At 45.6% G+C, this 22,795-nt stretch overlaps 1 protein-coding gene across 1 annotated transcript in view; it reads left to right on the top strand.

Moving 5' to 3' along the window:
* The first annotated feature begins 11,276 nt into the window (after positions 1–11,276).
* Positions 11,277–22,795, top strand: part of LOC137528978 (complement component C9-like) — a 93,142-nt gene continuing 81,623 nt past the window's right edge. The window contains exon 1 of the mRNA XM_068250814.1: positions 11,277–11,382. Within this exon, the coding sequence (XP_068106915.1) occupies positions 11,303–11,382 (80 nt within the window). The 5' untranslated portion in view covers positions 11,277–11,302. The remainder of the gene's footprint in view (positions 11,383–22,795) is intronic.

The raw sequence follows: 22,795 nt of genomic DNA, 5'->3' as shown, positions 1-22,795 counted from the left end.
TGGGATTCTTACTCCTTAAAGGTACAGACTAACCAGCAAGCTCATGGTGACCCAGAACTCATTGGAGTGTGTAAGGGACTACAATGGTCCTAAAAGCCCCCTTACTAAGGTGTTAAGAAAAACAAAAAATTGCTTTCCTAAAACAGAAAGAATTTGCGATAATTCAGGTTGGAGTGAGCTCGAGATGTCTCCCAGAGCACCACTGCTGAATATATGCAAATTAACCATTGTACCCTTAGAAGCTAAACACACCTCCAGAACCGCTGGAATGCAATGATGTGTCAGCTTGTTAAATTGTACAGAGCCATAATAATCCAACATGCATACAGACTGTTTCGGATTGTTTGATCCTCATCAGTGCATGGCATGGATTAATTTGGCTCTATGGAGTAGGGCTTGTAAACCGAGAGGTACAGACTAACCAGCAAGCTCATGGTGACCCAGAACTCATTGGAGTGTGTAAGGGACTACAATGGGTATCATTCATAAAGCATTTCCGCATGCGGAAATGCTTAACACCGGTGACTTTCCCGACCACTCAGCATAAGCCCCATTCATAAAGGCTCTTTCCGCATGAAAAAGTGACAGAGCGATACATTTCCGCCTTGTGCGGAGTTTTTCTAGATTAATCTAGAAAAAGTAACAAACACATCCATTCATAAAGATTAGAGCAAGCGGTATCCGGAAGGAAAATACCGCTTGCTCGACAGTAGCGATAGGCGGGCGGAATACATATAAATGAATGGGAGGGACCTCCCAAGCAGCATCAGACAGAGCAGCGCAGGGAGGGAATCGGGCAGCTTTTAAGTTTCCGCATGCCTACCGCCACGCTACCGCCAGCTTCCTCCAGAAAACCTCCGCACTTCATCCGCAACAGGCAGACTTCTTTATGAATGGCCACCCAGAAGTCTTAATTGCCGGTTGCGGAGAAGAACGGTGTTTTCACGCACTACCGACAGCCTGTTTATGAATGATACCCATAGATCCTAAAAGCCCCCTTACTAAGATGTTAAGAAAAACAAAAAATTGCTTTCCTAAAACAGAAAGAATTTGCGATAATTCAGGTTGGAGTGAGCTTGAGATGTCTCCCAGAGCACCACTGCTGAATATATGCAAATTAACCATTGTACCCTTAGAAGCTAAACACACCTCCAGAACCACTGGAATGCAATGATGTGTCAGCTTGTTAAATTGTACAGAGCCATAATAATCCAACATGCATACAGACTGTTTCAGATTGTTTGATCCTCATCAGTGCATGGCATGGATTAATTTGGCTCTATGGAGTAGGGCTTGTAAACCGAGAGGTACAGACTAACCAGCAAGCTCATGGTGACCCAGAACTCATTGGAGTGTGTAAGGGACTACAATGGTCCTAAAAGCCCCCTTACTAAGATGTTAAGATAAACAAAAAATTGCTTTCCTAAAACAGAAAGAATTTGCGATAATTCAGGTTGGAGTGAGCTCGAGATGTCTCCCAGAGCACCACTGCTGAATATATGCAAATTAACCATTGTACCCTTAGAAGCTAAACACACCTCCAGAACCGCTGGAATGCAATGATGTGTCAGCTTGTTAAATTGTACAGAGCCATAATAATCCAACATGCATACAGACTGTTTCGGATTGTTTGATCCTCATCAGTGCATGGCATGGATTAATTTGGCTCTATGGAGTAGGGCTTGTAAACCGAGAGGTACAGACTAACCAGCAAGCTCATGGTGACCCAGAACTCATTGGAGTGTGTAAGGGACTGGGTCACCATGAGCTTGCTGGTTAGTCTGTACCTCTCGGTTTACAAGCCCTACTCCATAGAGCCAAATTAATCCATGCCATGCACTGATGAGGATCAAACAATCCGAAACAGTCTGTATGCATGTTGGATTATTATGGCTCTGTACAATTTAACAAGCTGACACATCATTGCATTCCAGCGGTTCTGGAGGTGTGTTTAGCTTCTAAGGGTACAATGGTTAATTTGCATATATTCAGCAGTGGTGCTCTGGGAGACATCTCGAGCTCACTCCAACCTGAATTATCGCAAATTCTTTCTGTTTTAGGAAAGCAATTTTTTGGGTTTTTTTGTTTTACTCCTTAAAGTAAACTGAGACGACAGGGTACAAATGTTTTAACCATACCCGGGGCTTCCTCCAGCCCCCTCCATGCCGATTGTTCCCATGCCACTGTCTTCCGCCTCCTGAATTATTCGGTAGATGCACCGTTAGATTCCCCAGTCAGTAGGCACAGGCACAGTCCGCACGCGCTCCCCCATCACACTCCTGCGGCTGATAGCTATCTGCATCTGCACACGGGTGCTCGGTGGGGGCTTGCACGGCCGGGCCACACATGCGCAATACGCCGCAACTGGTGAATCTAACGGGGCATTTACCGAGGAATCCAGGAAGTGGAGGACGGCGGCGAGGGAGCGATCGGCATGGAAGGGGTGGAGGAAGCCCCAGGTATGTATAAAACTTTTGTACCCTGTCATCTCAAGTTTACTTTTAGGATCCTGATAATTTTGGCATATCAGCTGTGTCTCTATTGATATAGCAATAACTTTTTATTACCTACTAGTAGATCTAAGCCCGTTTAAAAAAGGACTCTAGGCCACCCTCACAACCGCCCTCCCCTCCTGCCCGTGTCCACCGCCGCCAGCCACATGTCAGCGCACGCACACGCATACGCCTGCTCCCCCTGGCCCTGTCCTCCTCCTGTCCTAATGGCCGCCTGTCCTACACATGCGCAGTAGCGCAAAAGTACGGGCACAGGGACAGGAGGGGACACAGGGGTTTTATAGTATAGGATGCAATCAAAGAAATTCATCTATTGTTTTTTTTTTTTCCAGGACAAACTAGGCTGTCTTTGGGTAGTATTCCTTTCCAAGTATTTTTTAATTTCACAGGCACTTTACCGAGGAAAATTAGGCGTAAATGCAAAAATTATGCATTTTTCATGTTTCTCCCTTCTTGCTACAGTTGTAAAACACCTCAAAATACATTACTTGAAAACATTTGAATAAGTCGCCAACTAATATAGGCGCGACATTAAATAACGATATTACTAGCAATATCGGTAAATAACAATTTAAGTGCAATATTAAATAACAAAAACAATAACAAAAACGCCAAAAACAATTTAATTGCGGTATTACATTATTGGTAAATATATTGATAATATTGAACCTAACTATAACCTAACCTCTCCTTACTCTCACACAGAACCCTCCCCTGGTGGTGCCTAACTCTAAGTCCCCCCTGGTGGTGCCTAACCCTAAAACCACCTTGGTGGTGCCTAACACTAAGACCCCCCCTGGTGGTGCCTAACCCTAAGACCCCCCCTGGTGGTGCCTAACCCTAAGACCCCCCCTGGTGTTGTTTAACCCTAAGACCCACCTAGTTGTAAATAATAAATTTCAATTTAACCACTTAAGCCTATCTAGATGAACCTTCTCGTCCAGATAGGCTGCGCGCACTCCCACCAGCCGCACGTGCTCCCGCCCCAGCCGATAGCCCAGCGATCAATTAATGGGATTATAGCTCCCATTCATTGATCAAAGCCCCGCCGAGTTAAAAAAAGTTTCCCGTCCTCATTCATGTTCCTGGAAGCGTGATCATACGCTTCAGGACTTTTTGACTGCGGCCATCTTGTGGCCAAATAGTAAAACTACACCCACATCCATTTTTTATCAAATAAATACATTATTTTACATCTAAAATGAGCTGTTTACCCCCCACACCAAAAATTACCCAAATAAAATTTTTAATTTAAAAAAAAAAAAAAAAATACAATAAAAAAAACCATAAATAATTACCTAAGGGTCTGAACGTTTTAAATATGCATGTCAAAGGAGTATATTAATATAATTTTTTTTAAATCATGGGCTTGTAAATAGTGATGGACGCAAATTGAAAAAATGCACCTTTATTTCCAAATAAAATATCGGCACCATACATTGTGATAGGGACATAATTTAAATGGTGTAATAATTACTTTTAATTACGATAGCATGTATTAATTTCAAACTATAATGGCAAAAAAACTGAGAAATAATGATTTTTTTTCCATTTTTTTCTTAATATTCCTGTTAAAATTGATTTAGAATAAAATAATTCTTAGCAAAATGTATCACCCAAAGAAAGCCTAATTTGTGGCAGAAAAAACAAGATATAGATCAATTCATTGTCATGAGTAGTGATAAAGTTATTGGCAAATGAATGGGAGGTGAAAGTTGCTCAGATGCAAAAAATGATCAACCCTGTGGACTTAAGTGGTTAATTGCAGCCGTCCGCTAAATAAGGTAACGGCTTTCTATATTACCATGAATAACAATTATGCCCATCTATACCCAGAAAATAACAATTGCACCCATTTTTGGCAGCAACTTTTTCAACTGCTGCTCATTACTTGGCTCATCTTGGTTAAAACAACACCATACATGCCATATTTCACCACTAGTTGGGCATGTAGCGTACCATTATCGCCAGCCTGTGTGATTGAGTGCGATCGCAATGGCGCACAGTTTGGGTATCCCAGTGCTGTATAGATGCATTGCTAGGCAACAACATTTCAATGCATCTATATAGCGTGGGTCCTCGAACTGTCATCCTAGTGATCCCATCCGATTGCTATGGGCGGCAGCCATTACAGCTGTCCATAAATGTTAAGGACAAGTATAGGTGACACAAAATTTAGTCTGGTAGGGATTTACACTTAATAACAACAACAAAAAAAACACTTTATTTTTTAATGGGACATGGTCACTTTAATTTCTTTAAAAAAAAAACATCCCTTGTAACTTTATGTTAGCTTATAGCAATCATTCCCTATTGGATGAGTGCACAAGCCTGCATGATCGGAAACTGTGGAGTAGCTAGTCTGGATCTCAGACTCACGTCCAGGAACCTTAAAGGATACCCGAGGTGACATGTGACATGATGAGATAGACATGGGTATGTACAGTGCCTAGCACACAAATAACTATGCTGCCTGTGTTCCTTTTTTTCTTTCTCTGCCTGAAAGAGTTAAATATCAGGTATGTAAGTGGCTTACTCAGTCCTGACTCAGACAGGAAGTGACTACAGTGTGACCCTTACTGATAAAAAATTCTGACTATAAAACACTTTCCTAGCAGAAAATTACTTCTGAGAGCAGGAAAGAGATACAAAGGGTCAATGTTCACAGATTTTGGAAAACTTCAATGAATGTGTCATTGAGCAAAAACAATAAAACAGTTAAAACGTAAAAAGTAGATTTAAACATAAAATAAAACTGTGGAATATCTTAAAAAGTCATTTTTAGGAGAAGGAAGATACATACAATCGTTTATTTCATGAGTTTATTTTTGTCTCTGGGTGTCCTTTAAGTGGTTAATTATGAGAGACAAAATATGAACTGAAAATGCAGAAAAAAAACACATTACCTAAGAGTTATAAATTGATCTGTTAGTCGTCAAGTGACATACAGTGGCTTGCAAAAGTTTTCGGCCCCCTTGAAATGTTCCACATTTTGTCATATTACTGCCACAAACATGAATCAATTTTATTGGAATTCCACGTCAAAGACCAATACAAAGTGGTGTACATGTGAGAAGTGGAACGGAAATCATACATGATTCCAAACATTTTTTACGAATAAATAACTGCAAAGTGGGGTGTGCGTAATTATTCAGCCCCCTTTGGTGTGAGTGCAGCCAGTTGCCCATAGACATTGCCTGATGAGTGCTAAGGACTAAATAGAGTGCACCTGTGTGTAATCTAATGTCAGAACAAATACAGCTGCTCTGTGATGGCCTCAGAGGTTGTCTAAGAGAATCTTGGGGGCAACAACACCATGAAGTCCAAAGAACACACCAGACAGGTCAGGGATAAAGTTATTGAGAAATTTAAAGCAGGCTTAGGCTACAAAAAGATTGCAGTCAAGAGGCCCATGGTGACTCTGGAAGAGCTGCAGAGATATACAGCTCAGGTGGGAGACTCTGTCTATAGGACAACTATTAGTCATGCACTGTACAAAGTTGGCCTTTATGGAAGAGTGGCAAGAAGAAAGCCACTGCTAACAGAAAAGCATAAGAAGTCCGGTTTGTAGTTTGCCACAAGCCATGTGGGGGACACAGCAAACATGTGGAAGAAGGTGCTCTGGTCGGATGAGACCAAAACTGAACTTTTTGGCCAAAATGCAAAACGCTATGTGTGGAGAAAAACGAACACTGCACATCACTCTGAACACACCGTCCCCACTGTCAAATATGGTGGTGGTGGCAGCATCATGCTCTGGGGGTGCTTCCCTTCAGCAGGGACAGGGAAGCTGGTCAGAGTTGATGGGAAGATGGATGGAGCCAAATACAGGGCAATCTTGGAAGAAAACCTCTTGGAGTTTGCAAAATACTTGAGACTGGGACGGAGGTTCACCTTCCAGCAGGACAACAGCCCTAAACATGAAGCCAGGGCAACAATGGAATGGTTTAAAATAAAACATATCCATGTGTTAGAATGGCCCAGTCAAAGTCCAGATCTAAATCCAAGCGAGAATCGGTGGCAAAATCTGAAAACTGCTGTTCACAAATGCTGTCCATCTAATCTGACTGAGGTGGAGCTGTTTTGCAAAGAAGAATGGGCAAGGAGTTCAGTCTCTAGATGTGCAAAGCTGTTAGAGAAATACCCTAAAAGACTGGCAGCTGCAATTGCAGCAAAAGGTGGTTCTACAAAGTATTGACTCAAGGGGCTGAATAATTACGCACACCCCACTTTGCAGTTATTGATTTGTAAAAAATGTTTGGAATCATGTATGATTTTCGTTCCACTTCACACCTGTACACCACTTTGTATTGGTCTTTCACGTGGAATTCCAATAAAATTGATTCATGTTTGTGGCAGTAATATGACAAAACGTGGAAAATTTCAAGGGGGCCGAATACTTTTGCAACCCACTGTAAGTATTTGGTTCCCTACAACCCAGAGTGGCTCCCACAGATTGGTTATGTGGCCATGTGGCACACAGATTACAAAAGTAATAGAGATGTTACAACGCTACAACCCAGTATTTCAGGCACCAGGGAGTCAACCAGTCAGTCCCCTCATCCACCAAAGGATCACCTCGACACAAAGACAAGAAAACTGGGTCTCTGCCTGGATTTAGTCCATCTGACCAACGTTTCGACCTCAATGGTCCTTATCAAACACTTGATAAAGACCATTGAGGTAGAAACGTTGTACTCTGTACTGTGACACTTGCAATAAACTGGCCAGGCACACAGATTACAGTCACACACAATTACAGATACTCCTGACCTCAGCTTGCTATGTGTATTAAGCCCACCTGTCCACAGTTTTCTTCTATTACAATAATAACTCAAAGAGTTCAAGAGCTGCAGCCACTGGGACGCACTCAAGAGGCCACCCTGCAGTGTTAGGGAGTCTTGCCTTCAGGGGCATAACTAGAAATCACCGGGCCCCCCTGCCAAAATTTGGATGCCCCCCCGGGACCATTTAGGGCCGTTTTTGGGGGGGCGGAGGGGTCGCAGCAAGAGGAGAGCATGGGCACACATCAGCAGGGTGGGGGGACAGTCCCCCCCTCTCCTTTGCCTCGGGCCCTCCCCTTAGCATCTATAAGCGGCAGCAGAGCGGGCAGGAACACATACCTCCATCCACCTTGGAGGTCCTATCCCTAAGTGCCTCATGCTACTTCCTGTTTAAACACGAAGTAGTGCCAGACACTTAGAGAGCGGAACCTACGGTGGTGGAACACATGAAGGTATGCCGCTGATGGATGCAGGAGGGGAGTGCTGAGGGAAGAGCCCAAGGTGAGGGGGGGTGACTGTCACCCATCCCTGCCGATGTGTGCCCATGCTCTCTCCTCATGGTGCGACCCCTCCGGCCCCCAAAAACAGACCTGAGCGGGCCCTAGAGGGGTCCTGCCCCCCCCCCCCCCCCCCGCGGGTGCAGTGCCTGCAGCCCCTATTGTTATGCCACTGCACTGTATGGTCCAAGAATATAGACCTGCAAAATGCTACAATGGGCGTTTAGACCATTAGTAAGAAGACTGGTGAGAAGGGGACAACTGTTTGTTTGAATTTTTGGAAATGGAGGACATACTGTATTAAATGGCCACCAAAACCTGCCAAGGACATCCACAGTATTAGGAGTGCTACAAGTAGAGCCGGTTCTCTCATGAAGCAAGGTGAAGCACTTGCATCAGGTGCAGAGATTACAGGGGTGGCATGTTTGTACTGTGTATTTATTAGGGATGGGACGAATCCACAATTTCTTCGAATCCGAATCCGGATCCGAATCTAAAAAGGTTCTCGAATATCTCGAACCTTTCGAATCCCGAATCTAACGAATCCTGCACATACGAATTGTGCGATCCGTGGTATAGTTGCCCGCAGTATAGGTAGCGAGGTAAAGGTGCCTTAAGTATAGCTAGCTAGGTATGGGTGCCTTCAATATTGGTAGCTTTCAGTATAGGTAGCAAGGTATAGGGGCCCGCAGTATAGGTAGAAAGGTATATGGGCCTTCAGTATAGGTAGCAGGGTATATAGGCCTTCAGTATAGGTAGCAGGGTATATAGGCCTTCAGTATAGGTAGCAGGGTATATGGGCCTTCAGTATAGGTAGCAGGGTATATGGGCCTTCAGTATAGGTAACAGGGTATATAGAGGCCTTAAGTATAGGTAGGTATGTAGGTAGGTATAGGGGCCTTTAGGTAGGTAAAGGGACCTTCAGTATAGGTAGCAGGGTATAGGGCCTTAAGTATAGGTAGGTATGTAGGTAGGTATAGGGGCCTTTAGGTAGGTAGGTAGGTACGTATAGGGGTCCTTTAGGTAGGTATAGTGGCCGGTAGGTAGGTAGGTATAGTGTCCTGTAGGTAGGTAGGTAGTTAAAGGGACCTTCAGTATATGTAGCAGGGTATAGGGCCTTAAGTATAGGTAGGTATGTAGGTAGGTAGGTATAGGGGCCTTTAGGTAGGTAGGTATAGGGGCCTTTAGGTAGGTAGGCCCGTATAGGGGGCCTTTAAGTAGGTAGGTAGGTATAGAGGCCTGTAGGTAGGTATAGGGGCCTTTAGGTAGGTAGGTAGGTAAGTATAGGGGCCTTTAGGTAGGTAGGTAGGTATAGGGGCCTTTAGGTAGGTAGGTAGGTAGGTACGTATAGGGGGCCTTTAGGTAGGTATAGTGGCCTGTAGGTAGGTAGGTAGGTATAGTGGCCGGTAGGTAGGTAGGTATAGTGTCCTGTAGGTAGGTAGGTAGTTAAAGGGACCTTCAGTATAGGTAGCAGGGTATAAGGCCTTAAGTATAGGTAGGTATGTAGGTAGGTAGGTATAGGGGCCTTTAGGTAGGTAGGTATAGGGGCCTTTAGGTAGGTAGGCACGTATAGGGGGCCTTTAGGTAGGTAGGTAGGTATGTATAGAGGCCTGTAGGTAGGTATAGGGGCCTTTAGGTAGGTAGGTACATATAGGGGGCCTTTAGGTAGGTATAGGGGCCTGTAGGTAGGTAGGTATAGTGGCCGGTAGGTAGGTAGGTAGTATAGGGGGCCTTTAGGTAGGTATAGGGGCCTGTAGGTAGGTAGGTATAGTGCCCGGTAGGTAGGTAGGTACGTATAGGGGGCCTTTAGGTAGGTATAGGGGCCTGTAGGTAGGTAGGTATAGTGCCCGGTAGGTAGGTAGGTACGTATAGGGGGCCTTTAGGTAGGTATAGGGGCCTGTAGGTAGGTAGGTATAGTGCCCGGTAGGTAGGTAGGTACGTATAGGGGGCCTTTAGGTAGGTATAGTGGCAGGTAGGTAGGTAAAGTGGTAGGTAGGTAGGTGTCGCTCCCCCCCCCCGTGCCTCCTCCGCTCACCCCCATGGCCTCCTCCGTCCCCCGTGCCTCCTCGCTCACCCCTGCATAAGTATCAACTCACATGTCCAGTGGAGCGCAGAGCGGCAGACCTCGTCGTTACTTCTCGGTTCCCTCTAGTGGCCGGACCGGCTTTTACTGATGACGTCATTGTAAAAGCCGTCACTAGAGGGAACCAGGAAGTCAGCGAGAGGTCTGCCGCTCTGCGCTCCACTGGACGGGTGAGTTGATACAAAGTATGCGGGCGGCCGGGCGGAGGAGGCGCGGGGCGGGCGGAGGAGGCGCGGGTCGGAGGAGGACGAGTGCGAGCGGCGGATGCGTGGCGATGCAGCGTCGGGATTCGGCGGATTCGTAAAGTGGAAAATGGCGTCGGGATTCGAATCCACGAATCTCGAATATTTCCCAATATTCGAGGGATTCGTGGATTCGCCGGATTCGTCGTCCCATCTCTAGTATTTATGCTTACAGCATGCAGTCAGAGTAGAAGGAGTAGCAAGAGGAGAGCGAGTGAGGTGAAGAGGTCATCATTGGGGAAAAGCAGCTTGTTGTGCTGTGTGAGGAGTCTGGCAGTGAGTGAGGAGAGGGGAGGCAGGAGAGCAGCAGTGTTTCATTTGACTTACACAGTAGAAGAGAGGGGCGCATCCTCACAAGTTTGCTTCAGGCAGCAAAAAGTCTAGAACCGGCCCTGGCAAAGAAGGAGATGAGGAACAGTTTGTAAATGATTACTACTATTCAAATAATCTATAGAAGTGATCATTACCAGCAGAGGACCAATAGAGGGCTAATTATGTGGTTGATAAAGGGCCGTTAAACTAAGAGTTTCACTCACCTGGGGCTTCTGCCAGCCCCCTGCAGCCGACCTGTGTCCTCGCAGTCAGGGACCGATCCTCCGTTCCCCCGCCGCGGCTCAATTTTTTCTGGAAGCTGACTTATAAGTCGACCTCCATTGCGCCCTGGTATCTTAGTACACGTTCCTGTAGCCAGGAGCACTCTGCGCAGGTGCAGTACTGGAAAGTCTCTATTGTGGCTGCGCAGTGCGCTTCTGGCTACAGGAGCGTGAACGAGGAGGCATGCGGCCAGGGCCACGCAGGCGCAGTGCACTCGAACTGGGTGAAGTGAAAGTGAGACGCGGCGTGGGACGAGAGCATGGGTGAGTGGCTGCGTGGGAACAGGTCGGCTGCAGTTGGGCTGGCAGAACCCCCAGGACAATTGAAAGTCTTTAAACAGTTTTCAGTTCCGCTTTAATGTCTAAGCTACTGGCAATAATAAAACCTGCCCCTTTATTTGAAATTTACTCTACTCTAAATGACTGAGTTTCCTCTCATCACAGGATTGTGAAAGAGTTGTTCACAAATATTGCTCCACAGGACAGTCCAACTCTCTGTTTGTTTTGTTTGTCATAAGTGACGTCATTTCTAACAGAAGGTTAAATAGAGAAGTCTTTGGCTTGTTCCCAGAATCATCCACCTGGGCACCATGGGCCGGCTTCTCCCTGTGCTGGGGCTGCTCTCAGTGTTATGTGCGCTACAATGCTGGTCTGTTTCCGGGGCTTCAAGGTGAGTTCCCTCTCCTATGCCTGGTACACACCATGCAACTCCCCATCAGAACAACGGATCGAATGGATAATTTCCAACAGGTCCGATCTGCTTTCCGATCGTATTTAATCGTATTTTGGATTGATTTTCCAATCACTTCTGTACAAAACCCCATGCTGTGTACCAGGCTTTAAAGGGGCATTATGGCAAAAAATTGTAAAATTTAAAATACCATGGGCTTGATTCACAAAACGGTGCTAACTGATAGCATGGCTGTTAGCACGGGTTTTCGCTTGTTTTACTGTGTGAAAAAAAAACGATTTTCACGTGCAAAAATTTGCATTTGCATGTCAACGTGAATTTTTCGCGTGTTAAAGTTTGCGTTCGCCCGATAACGTTAATTTGCAACCGTATAACGTGCGAAAAATTTGTGGTAACGTGTGAATGCGAATTTTTGCGTGCAAAAACCGTTATCATGCAAAATTTCGCGCAAAGCACTTTTCACAGCGTGCAGGGGCGTAGCAATAGGGGTTGCAGAGGTAGCGACCCGTCGGGGCCCTTGGGCCAGAGGGGCCCCGAAGGGCCTTCCCTCAACTACAGTATTAGCTCTCTATTGGTCCTGTGCTCATAATAATCACTTCTATAGATACTTTAAATAATGGTCATCATTAACAGACTGTTCCCCATCCCCTTCTTGTACCTCTGACACTGTAGTTGCCAATGCCATTGGCAGGTTTTGGTGCGTCTTATCAATTGTTATGTATAGGGTGCTTGGGGGGCCCCAATGTAAAACTTGCATCGGGGCCCACAGCTCCTTAGCTACGCCACTGACAGCGTGCTAACAGTTAGCACCGTTTTGTGAATCAAGCCCCATATGTGCAAACAGAAAAATAAGAAGTACTTTTTTTCCAGAGTAAAATGAGCCATAAATTACTTTTCTCCTATGTTGCTGTCACTTACAGTAGGTAGTAGAAATCTGACAGAAGCAACAGGTTTTAGACTAGTCCATCTCTTCATGAGGGATTCTCAGCAAGGCTTTCATTCTTTATAAAGATATTCCCTAAAAAAGATTTAAACAATGATACTGGCCAGCTTCCCTGCTCCCTACACAGTTTTTTTAGCAGTTGGACAGAGCAACTGCCATTCGCTAAGTGCTTTTGAAAATAAATAAATCCCTTAGAATCCCCCAATGAAGAGATGGACTAGTCCAAAACCTGTCACTTCTGTCAGATTTCTACTACCTACTGTAAGTGACAGCAACATAGGAGAAAAGTAATTTGTGACTCATTTTACTCTGGAAAAAATGTACTTCTCATTTGTATATGTTTGCACATATTTTAAATTTTAAAATATATCGCCATAGTGCCCCTTTAAATGTACCTGTTTATTTATAGAACAATGGAAAGAATTGCAGGGAATTGCAAAGGGTTCATTTTTTATGTTGGGTTTTGGCTATATAGGCTTTTGCTGTATTTTGTTTACCTGCGAAAAATGTCCACTTTGCCACTGACTTTTGTCTAAATTGGCTATAATTCACAATTACAGTTGTTTAGGTCAGATAACAAATGTCTGCATAATTTAGAACAAATAAAAATGCACATACTGTATTTTGCATGGGCATTCTCAGTGCAGTTCTGAGTAAATTACAATCCTTCAGTGGTTTTTATTTTTTACTTTGCATTTACATAACACTGGCATCTTTTGCAGCTCTTTACACAGTACATATAGTTTTGTCACAAACTGTCCCTAAACGGTACTTTAATCCCTATCATAGTTGTATGTCCCTTCCATAATCTCAGGACAATTTTGGTGGGGGAACCAATTAACTTATCTGTATATTTTTGGAATGTGGGAGGAAAGTGGAGTACCTGGAGGAAATCCATACATACACAGGGAGTACAAACAAACTCCATGCAGAAAGTGTCTTGGCTCAGATTTGAACTGAGGACCGTGTAGTGCAAGACAGGAGTGTTATTCATGTTGCTGCCACATTATGATGGATCATAAGCGTGCATGACAAAAAAGTGGGAGGAAAAAAGGGTGCGGCTGGATAACAAATTGACGCGGCTTGATAATAAAATCTCATTAAAAAAAGTTTCCTTTCAAGTGGGCGCAAAGTGAAACCGAAAACATGCTAATGATAAGTACCGTTTTAAAACAGATGGGGGATCAAAACGGAAAGATATTTACTTTAAAAACCATTACATAATTCAAGAATACAGCTTAACCTAACCCTACTCTCACACAGAACCCTACCCTGGTGGTGCCTAACCCTAACCACCCCGCTGGTGGTGCCTAACCAACCACTTCCCACCCCCCAGTGGTGGCTAACCCTAACCACCCCCCCTGCACAAACACCCTTACACACCCTTACACACATAGAAATGATAAGATATTTGATAACGTAAAATCGGTAGCAGGAAAAAAGGGCGCAGGCTGAGGGTGGACGAAAAGGGCGCCGCCATGGACTTTAATGCAATTATCGTTAATACAGCAAAAAAAAGCAGAAAAAAGGGTGCCGCAATAAAAATGATTAAGAACATTAGAACATTAAAGTTTTTGAAGTATTTTAACGTTTTAGAAGCTTACAACATTATATATTTTTTTCAACATTATCTTGTTTGCATGTACAGATTTTACGTGATCAAAGATATTATCATTTCTCTGTGTAAAAGGGTGTTTATGCAGAGAGAGTGGTTAGGTTTAGGCACCACCAGGGGGAGTGGTTAGGGTTAGGCACCACCCGGTAGAGTTGGGCCGAACGGTTCGCCTGCGAACGGTTCCATGCGAACTTCAGTGGTTCGCGTTCGCGTCCCGCAGGCGAACCTTTGCGGAAGTTCGGTTCGCCCCATAATGCACATGGAGGGTCAACTTTGACCCTCTACATCACAGTCAGCAGGCCCAGTGTAGCCAATTAGGCTACACTAGCCCCTGGAGCCCCACCCCCCCTTATATAAGGCAGGCAGCGGCGGCCATTACGGTCACTCGTGTGCTGCCTGCGTTAGTGAGAGTAGGGCGAGCTGCTGCAGACTGTCTCTCAGGGAAAGATTAGTTAGGCTTAACTTGTTCCTGTCTGGCTGCATACCTGTTCTGTGAACCCACCACTGCATACCTGTGCTGTGAACCCACCACTGCATACCTGTGCTGTGAACCCACCACTGCATACCTGTGCTGTGAACCCACCACTGCATACCTGTTCAGTGAACCCACCACTGCATACCTGTGCTGTGAACCCACCACTGCATACCTGTTCAGTGAACCTGCCACTGCATACCTGTTCTGTTCAGTGGACCCGCCACTGTATACCTGTTCATTGAACCCACCACTGCATACCTGTGCTGTGAACCCACCACTGCATACCTGTTCTGTGAACCCACCACTGCATACCTGTTGTGTTCAGTGAACCTGCCACTGCATACCTGTTCTGTTTAGTGAACCCGCCACTGCATACCTGTTCTGTTCAGTGGACCCGCCACTGTATACCTGTTCAGTGAACCCGCCACTGCATACCTGTTCTGTTCAGTGGACCCGCCACTGTATACCTGTTCAGTGAACCCGCCACTGCATACCTGTTGTGTTCAGTGAACCTGCCACTGCATACCTGTTCTGTGAACCCGCCACTGTATACCTGTTCTGTTTAGTGAACCCGCCACTGTATACCTGTTCTGTTTAGTGAACCCGCCACTGGGCTTGCATATCACAATGAAGCAATGACCGGCGCCTAGATGAGTGTCTCGGGGGGCACACCCACGATAATAAGGTCGTTGCCTCATTGTGGTCAGACCAAATTTGATCAGCTGCACAGTCACTGTTCTGTCATTCAGCTACATCAGCCAGGCGACCATATGGGCTGTAAAGCCACCAAAACCTGCACTCTCGCCATGGTGCGCACCAGTCCAGCACGGCCGTCACTACACAAACAGCTGTTTGCGGTGCGTTACACGGTGAGTTTGGTGTGTCAGTGTGAAGCAGTACCTTAATTACACTACCTGATTGATGTATACACATGCAAGATGTTTGAAAGCACTTTAGGCCTGTCATTTAGCATTCAATGTGATTTCTGCCCTTAAAACGCTGCTTTGCGTCAAATCCAGATTTTTCCCCGGGACTTTTGGCATGTATCCCACTCCGCCATGCCCCCCTCCAGGTGTTAGACCCCTTGAAACATCTTTTCCATCACTTTTGTGGCCAGCATAATTATTTTTTTTTTCAAAGTTCGCATCCCCATTGAAGTCTATTGCGGTTCGCGAACTTTAACGCGAACCAAACCTTCCGCGGAAGTTCGCGAACCTAAAATCGGAGGTTCGGCCCAACTCTACCACCCGGGCAGCGGTTAGTTTTAGGCAACACCGGGGGGGGGGGGGGGGTGTTAGGGTTAGGCACCACTAGGGGGGTTAGGGTTAGGCACCACCAAGGGAATTAGGCACAACTGGGGGCGTGGTTAGGGCTAGGCACCACCGGGGGGTTAGGCACCACTGGGGGGGTGGTTAGGGTTAGACACCGCCAGGGGAGGGTTCTGTGTGAGAGTAGGGTTGGGTTAAGCTGTATTGTTCAATTACATAATGATTTTTAACGTTAAAATATTCGTTATAATTTCCCGTCTGTTTTACAACGTTATTTCTCATTAACCAAGTTTGACAACAATGTTTATCGTTATCAGATTTCGTTATCCACCGTCGCCATTTTGTTATCCAGCTGGGCCCTTTTTTCACTGCACCCTTTTTTCATGCACACGTGATATCTGTACATACAAACAAAATAATAAGACAAAAACTATAATGTTGCAAGTTTCGAAAACGATAACATACTGTATTTCAAAAACGTCAATGTTCTAATGTTGAAAACAATATTTATTGTGCTCCCTTTTCTTTGCATTGGGCACTGTATTAGCGATAAATGCATTAGAGTCTATGGTGGTGCCCAAATTGTCCGTTAGCTGCCGGTGCCCTTTTTTCCTGCTACTGATTATAAGATACCTTTACGCTGGCCACACAGGGATGAATTTTAATGTGAGCATTTTAATCGATCAGGGTTAAAATGTGAAAGAAAACAAACAATTGCAAGTCTATATTTACAAACTGATTTTCGTTGAATGAAAACAGAAATTTGCAATTCCACTTTTGTTGAGAAAAATTTGTTTCAGTTTGGCTTCATATAATAAAAGAATTACGGTAATTGAAAAATAATTTATAGCTTCATCGCTTTGTGTTTAAATAATGCCTGAGTTGAAACGTTAAAATTGAAGCTATTACTGTATATACTCTGTAAAGAGGAGTTGCCCCTTTAACATGCAATCAACTCACCCCAATGGAGAGGCGTCCAGTATAAAAAAAGTGTATCAGTTACATGCACTTTAAAGGGACACTACGGCGAAAAATTTTAAAATTTAAAATACGCGCAAACATAGACAAATAAGAAGTACGGTTTTCCAGAGTAAAATGAGACATAAATTACTTTTCTCCTATGTTGCTGTCACTTACAGTAGGTAGTAGAAATCTGACAGAACTGACAGGTTTTGGACTAGTCCATCTCTTCATAGGGGATTCTCAGTAAGGCTTTTTTTGGCAGTTGGACAGAGCAACTACCATTCACTAAGTGCTTTTGAAAATAAATAAATCCCTGAGAATCCCCCCATGAAGAGATGGACTAGTCCAAAACCTGTCGCTTCTGTCACATTTCTACCACTTACTGTAAGTGACAGCAACTTAGGAGAAAAGTAATTTGTGGCTCATTTTACTCTGGAAAAAAACGTACTTCTTATTTGTTTATGTTTGCACATATTTTAAATTTTACTATTTTTTTCGCCATAGTGCCCCTTTAAGTGTAATGACTTAAAAGAGAACTGTAGTGAGAGGTATATGGAGGCTGCCATATTGATTTCCTTTTAAGCAATACTAGTTGTCTTGCTATTCTGTTGATCCTCTGCCTCTAATACTTTTAGCCCTAGACCCTGAACAAGCATGCAGCAGATCAGGTGTTTCTGACATTGTCAGATCTGACAAGATTAGCTTCATGCTTGTTTCTGGTGTGATTCACTCTACTGCAGGCAGATAGCTTAGCAGGGCTGCCAGCAACTAGTATTGCTTAAAGGGAAGGTCCAAGCAAAAAAAAAAAAAATGAGATTCACTTACCTGGGGCTTCTACCAGCCCCATGCAGCCATCCTGTGCCCTCGTAGTCACTCACTGCTGCTCCAGTCCCCCGCTGGCAGCTTTCTGACCTCGGAGGTCAGGGCCAAATTGCGTACATTTTTACACATTCCCGCTAGTGCAGGAACATTAACACATACATTTTTACGCGTTAGTGGTGAAACGCGTAAATTTTTGTTCCTGCACTTGCTGGAATGCGTAAAAATGTATGCAATGTGGCCCTGACCTCCGAGGTCAGAAAGCTGCCAGCGGGGAACTGGAGCAGCAGTGAGTGACTACGAGGGCACAGGATGGCTACATGGGGCTGGTAGAAGCCCCAGGTAAGTGAATCTCATTTTTTTTTTTTGCTTGAACCTTCCCTTTAAAATGATATCAATATGGCAGTCTCCATATACCTCTCACTACAGTTCTCCTTTAAATTGCTAAGGGCTGGTTCACACTTGCTTTAAAAACGTATCCGATAATCCGTGCAATACTTTTTTAAAGGAAACCCGAGGTGGGTTTCTGACATGAATATTAGTACACAGAGGCTGGTTCTGTATACAATGCCCAGCCTCTGTGCCCGTATAGTGCGCCCCCACCCCCCTGCACTCTGCTGACCCTCAATATAAAAACCACCATGCTAGTGACACGCAGCTTGTCGCTAGCTAGCTGTTTACCTTTGTGCTGCCACTCACCCGCCGCTCCCCCGCCTCCTGCATATCACTGCTTCACGCCTGCGTCCCTTCCCTCCCCGCCTCCGTAAGTTTCCTCAAATCAGCTTCCGGAGGCAGGGAGGGAAGGGACACAGAGCACGGGGGGCCTGGAGGCGCACTATACGGACACAGAGCCTGGTGATAGTATGCAGAACTAGCCTCTGTGTCCTAATATTCATGTCCGAAACCCACCTCAGGTTCTCTTTAAAGCTCCCCTTGGAAAAAAAGGGAGCAGTTCCTATGTTAAAAATAGGATCTGCTTCCACTTGTCAAAAACAGGGATCATACATGGATCCGTGTGCGGTGGAACGCGAGACGGAACGCGAGACGGAACGCAGAGTCCCAGCTTGGCACATTTTGCCGGACCGGACAGGAAAATATGTCCAATAAAAACCTATGAAAAAGGACACTGTCTGTTCTCACTAGGCTAGTTGACACATCCAGCACTAGGTTACCGATACCGATATTTGTACTTGTTGCTAAGGAATATATTACACTTTTTTTCAACAAGCAATTTCAGTCATTACACTTAAAATGTATGTAACTAAAACTGAAGCTACTGTGATGTGTGGGCATGAGTCGTGATGCTTACCACTCCTCCCGATCCATGCCTCTGCAAAAGGCTCCATTATCAGCCACACCTTGGTTAAGTCGCTGACCTTTAACCTGGACATACCAGGCTGCACATGCAGGGTTAAGGTGCCCAAACATTTATTCGATTTCCGACGCAGCAATAATTTCACCTGTTCTGCCGGCCAGCCAGGGAAAGTGTCAGCGCGGACCCGGGGGCTTGCGCCGGCAGAACAGGTAATGTATTGCTGCTGGCGGGGGAGCAGGGGCAGAGAGGCAGGCAGAGGCAGCAGCAGCTCCACAGATTGTGAATAGATTTCAAGCTGAAATCGATTCAAAATCTGTGTGCAGTGTATGGGCAGCCATTAGATCCCTCTCTGATCAGGTTCAACCGGAGAGGGATCTATCTGTTGGTCGATCTGGTGGCAATTGGCCAGTATATGGCTGCTTCTAGGTTAGGCATCAGTAGGTACTCAAAACTGTGAAAATTCAGAGATTCTTGATTTTATTTGAAATGGCTAAAATCCGATGTGAATTGTCGGAACTCGGATGTCCACACTTGTTTTATGACCCTTGCATTGTTTTATGACCATTGCACCCGAAAGCTGTGTGAGTCACCCGAGGTAGGCAAGGATAAGGGTGTGAACATTGGAGGCCCATCAAAGTTTCGCTGGGGGGGGCCCCATGATGTGTAGTTACTGCCTCTGTCCATGAGTATATTACCTCTTTATTTAGATGCAGGTCTCAAACAGCCCTATTCCAGATGGATATAGGGGTTGATTCACTAACATAATTAGCACGAGTAATGTCCTGTTACTCCCGCTATTACACCAGCGCGGCGCGCCTTCATTTTACATCCCTGCACTCTACGCGCTAGTGGCAGTGTAGTATGCGTAATTGAGCTCAATTAGAGGATGCCGTAGTGCAGCATAGCGAGAGCTGGTAACTTATGCCCGCTCCTTGCCAATAACAGGTGCTCCACTCGTCCCGCCCTGAGCCCCTTTAAGTCCAGTGGCTTTAACCCTCTTGGTGGTTTATTAAAATCCGCCAGTGGGCAGCAAAGCCTTTTTTTAAAAAAATATTTGTTTTTTCATGCTCAGCGGCATCCCCCCCAGCCCCTCCGATCGCCTCCTGCGATCGGAGATCAGGAGATCCCGTTCAAAGTACGGAATCTCCTGGAGGGCTTCCCCGTCCCCATGGCGACGGGCGGGATGACGTCACCGACGTCCTCGACGTCGTGACGTCAAAGGGCACTATTTGGCCAGGCAGCGCACGGGGTCTGGGAGGGGGGGCGGCTGCGGCACGACGGATAGCGGCGGATCGGCGGGTAGCAGCGGCAATCGGATTGCACACGCAGCTAGCTGCGTGTAGCAAAAAAAAAATTATGCAAATCGGCCCAGCAGGGCCTGAGCGGTGCCATCCGGTGGCATAGCCCGAGCTCAGCTCGGGCTTACCGCCAGGAAGGTTAAAGGATGTGATCCCTGCACTCTGATTGGCCCAATAGGCTGCCTTGACAGGATATTTAGAAATACCCTCAAGACAAATGCAGCTATGTTGGGTCTATTTGCTAAATGTTTGTCTGGGCTGTTACTTAAAAATAACGGGCTTACATTCTTCCTTAGTGTATCTCTGGTATCATTGTCTTTCCAGAAATGTTTTTGCTGCTGTAGGAGCTTTAGTGTAAATGTGGAATTCTCACAGGGCCAAATTTGACAGTGGCCTGGGCCTAGGGCAGCTAGACATGGAAAAAGGGGCTGCTGCTCATGGGAGAGGAAGCTGCACATTTTAAGCAACTCATGGAAGTTGCTACCCAAGGGAGCCATACATGTAAGAGAGGGGACTGCTGCACATAGAGGTTACACATGGAAGAGGGCTGCACATGAAATGGGAGGGCCGATGTTGTACATGGAAGGGGAGCCACAAGAATGTTGGCCTAAGCACGGAAAAAATGTAAATCCAATTTAGGATTCTTAGGAATAGCGGACTTAAGTGCCAATCATTCTTAAACAACATAGCTAGATGCAAAAATTAAGCATCTAAATAACTGACTAAAATGTTAGCGGTGCCAAGGCAGAGGCGAGAGAGGCTCCAACGCAGTGTAGGAGGGGGTGCACAACTCACTCAGCTATCATTCCCCTATTGTGTTTGAAGCAGAGAGAAATAAGAAAAGTTGATACATGGCAGTGACTGTAATCTAATAGCAATCAGAGGGCTTGATTCACAAAAGCGTGATAACTGCTAGCACGGCAGTTATCACGCGATCTGCCGCGCGCGACGGTTTGCGCGTGCAAAGGATTACGTTTGTGTGTAAATGAAGGTTTGCGCACGGTCACCTTAGTTTGCTTGTGAACGTAATCCTTTGTGCGCGGCAGATCGCGTGATAACTGCCGTGCTATCAGTGAATCAAGCCCAGTGTGTGACAGTTAGGGTGGGAGGGATGGAGGGACGCACTTTGGTGTCTCAGCCTTGGGTGCTGGAGGACCTTGTCCCGGCTCTGGCTGTAGGAATATTGTTTGCCCATTCTATTCATCCCATCTTGCCCAATAAGTTATTTCATCAATTGATGCAGTTGATGAAATATTCTCCTGGACACGTCCACTGGTATTACCCTAGATATATAAAACATCTAGGAAAGAATGATGATTGGGTAGGAGGTGCCCAAAACAGAGAAAATGTTTAAATGTTTGAAAGCATATAAAAAGCATGTAAGAAGCTGCTTACCTATGCACAGATTGGATGTCTACACTGATAACCAGGAGAACTAACTTCATTTGCAACATTATATCCATTTTTGGAGCCCCCCTACCCAATCATTGTACTAGTGTTACCCTCCTTTGGAAGGTTGAGACCCTTCGGTCTCCCCCATCTTTCTAGAGAGAGTGACCGTCTTACTGAGCACTCTTTGTATACCTGAGTGGATAGTTTGAGCAAGGAGTTATTTTTTCAAAAGGAATTATAATATTATTTAGTCCTTCTTGGTTAATCAAAATCAGTAGAAACTGTATTTGATTGGTCCAATTACAGGTTACATAAGTCAGAATGATTATGTTTATTGATTTATAAAACCGCCAACATATTTGATGACGATGTACAAAGTAAGAAATAAACATGGGGTATATAATAATACAGACAAATGGTATACACCAATATACAAAATACAGAATTGAAGACAAACTAGAGAATCGATACAAAATACAGAATCTAAAGGAATAGGGGGAAACAAGAGGTGGGGGTAGTATACAATATTCATACCTAGAGGCAGTGGGCCATATCCTATTCAAGGTGATAAGTAGCTTGCAGATGCGAGCTACTTATCACCTTGCCATCGCGCGAGGATTACCGGCACATCCTATTGCCCATATCCTTTGCGCGATGGCCGATCGTTAGGGAGCATTACTCAGGCGAAAGCGTGAGCGATGCTCCCTTTTAACGAGCGATGGGGAGTGAGGTTTACGCTGTGGTGCTGTCCATCAGCACCACAGCCTCACTCCCCACACATGCGCACTCGCCCGCCGAACATTACCGCCATCTTCTGCCGCAGCATCTGGAGGTCTCCTTTAATAAGGAGACCCCCAGAGCTCCCCGTCGGGTCGCCGCACAGTTTAGAAGCCCCCACGCAGCTCTGCAAAGGCTCCCGTCATTATAAATACCTCCGCCGATCACCCGACGCCTCTCGCCGCAAAATCCGTCACGTAATTACAGTGTATCTAACACTGTAATTACTGTCCGCATAGGAGCCCGGGCAAAGCATCCTGAATCTGCAGCCGGGGCTCCCCATTGGTCCGCTGTCTGAGCCAATGGCGGCGACCTAAACTATGCGGCGACCCAATGGAGAGCTCTGGGGGTCTCCTTATTAAAGGAGACCCCCAGATGCAGCAGCGACGACGTGCGTTAGCTAGTTTAGACCTGCTTTTTGCAGGTCTAAGCTAACGCTCATGTCTGCCGGGAAGCATCGCTTCCTGGAGGCATGAACAGGGTAATTGGATACCGTGTTAAGAACTCGCTGGGTGATTATATCGCCC

The sequence above is a fragment of the Hyperolius riggenbachi genome, chromosome 1 (genome assembly GCF_040937935.1).
Source record: "Hyperolius riggenbachi isolate aHypRig1 chromosome 1, aHypRig1.pri, whole genome shotgun sequence".
NCBI lineage: Eukaryota > Metazoa > Chordata > Amphibia > Anura > Hyperoliidae > Hyperolius > Hyperolius riggenbachi.
The sequence above is the reverse complement of the archived record's forward strand: the minus strand, read 5'-3'. Positions and strand labels throughout refer to the sequence as shown.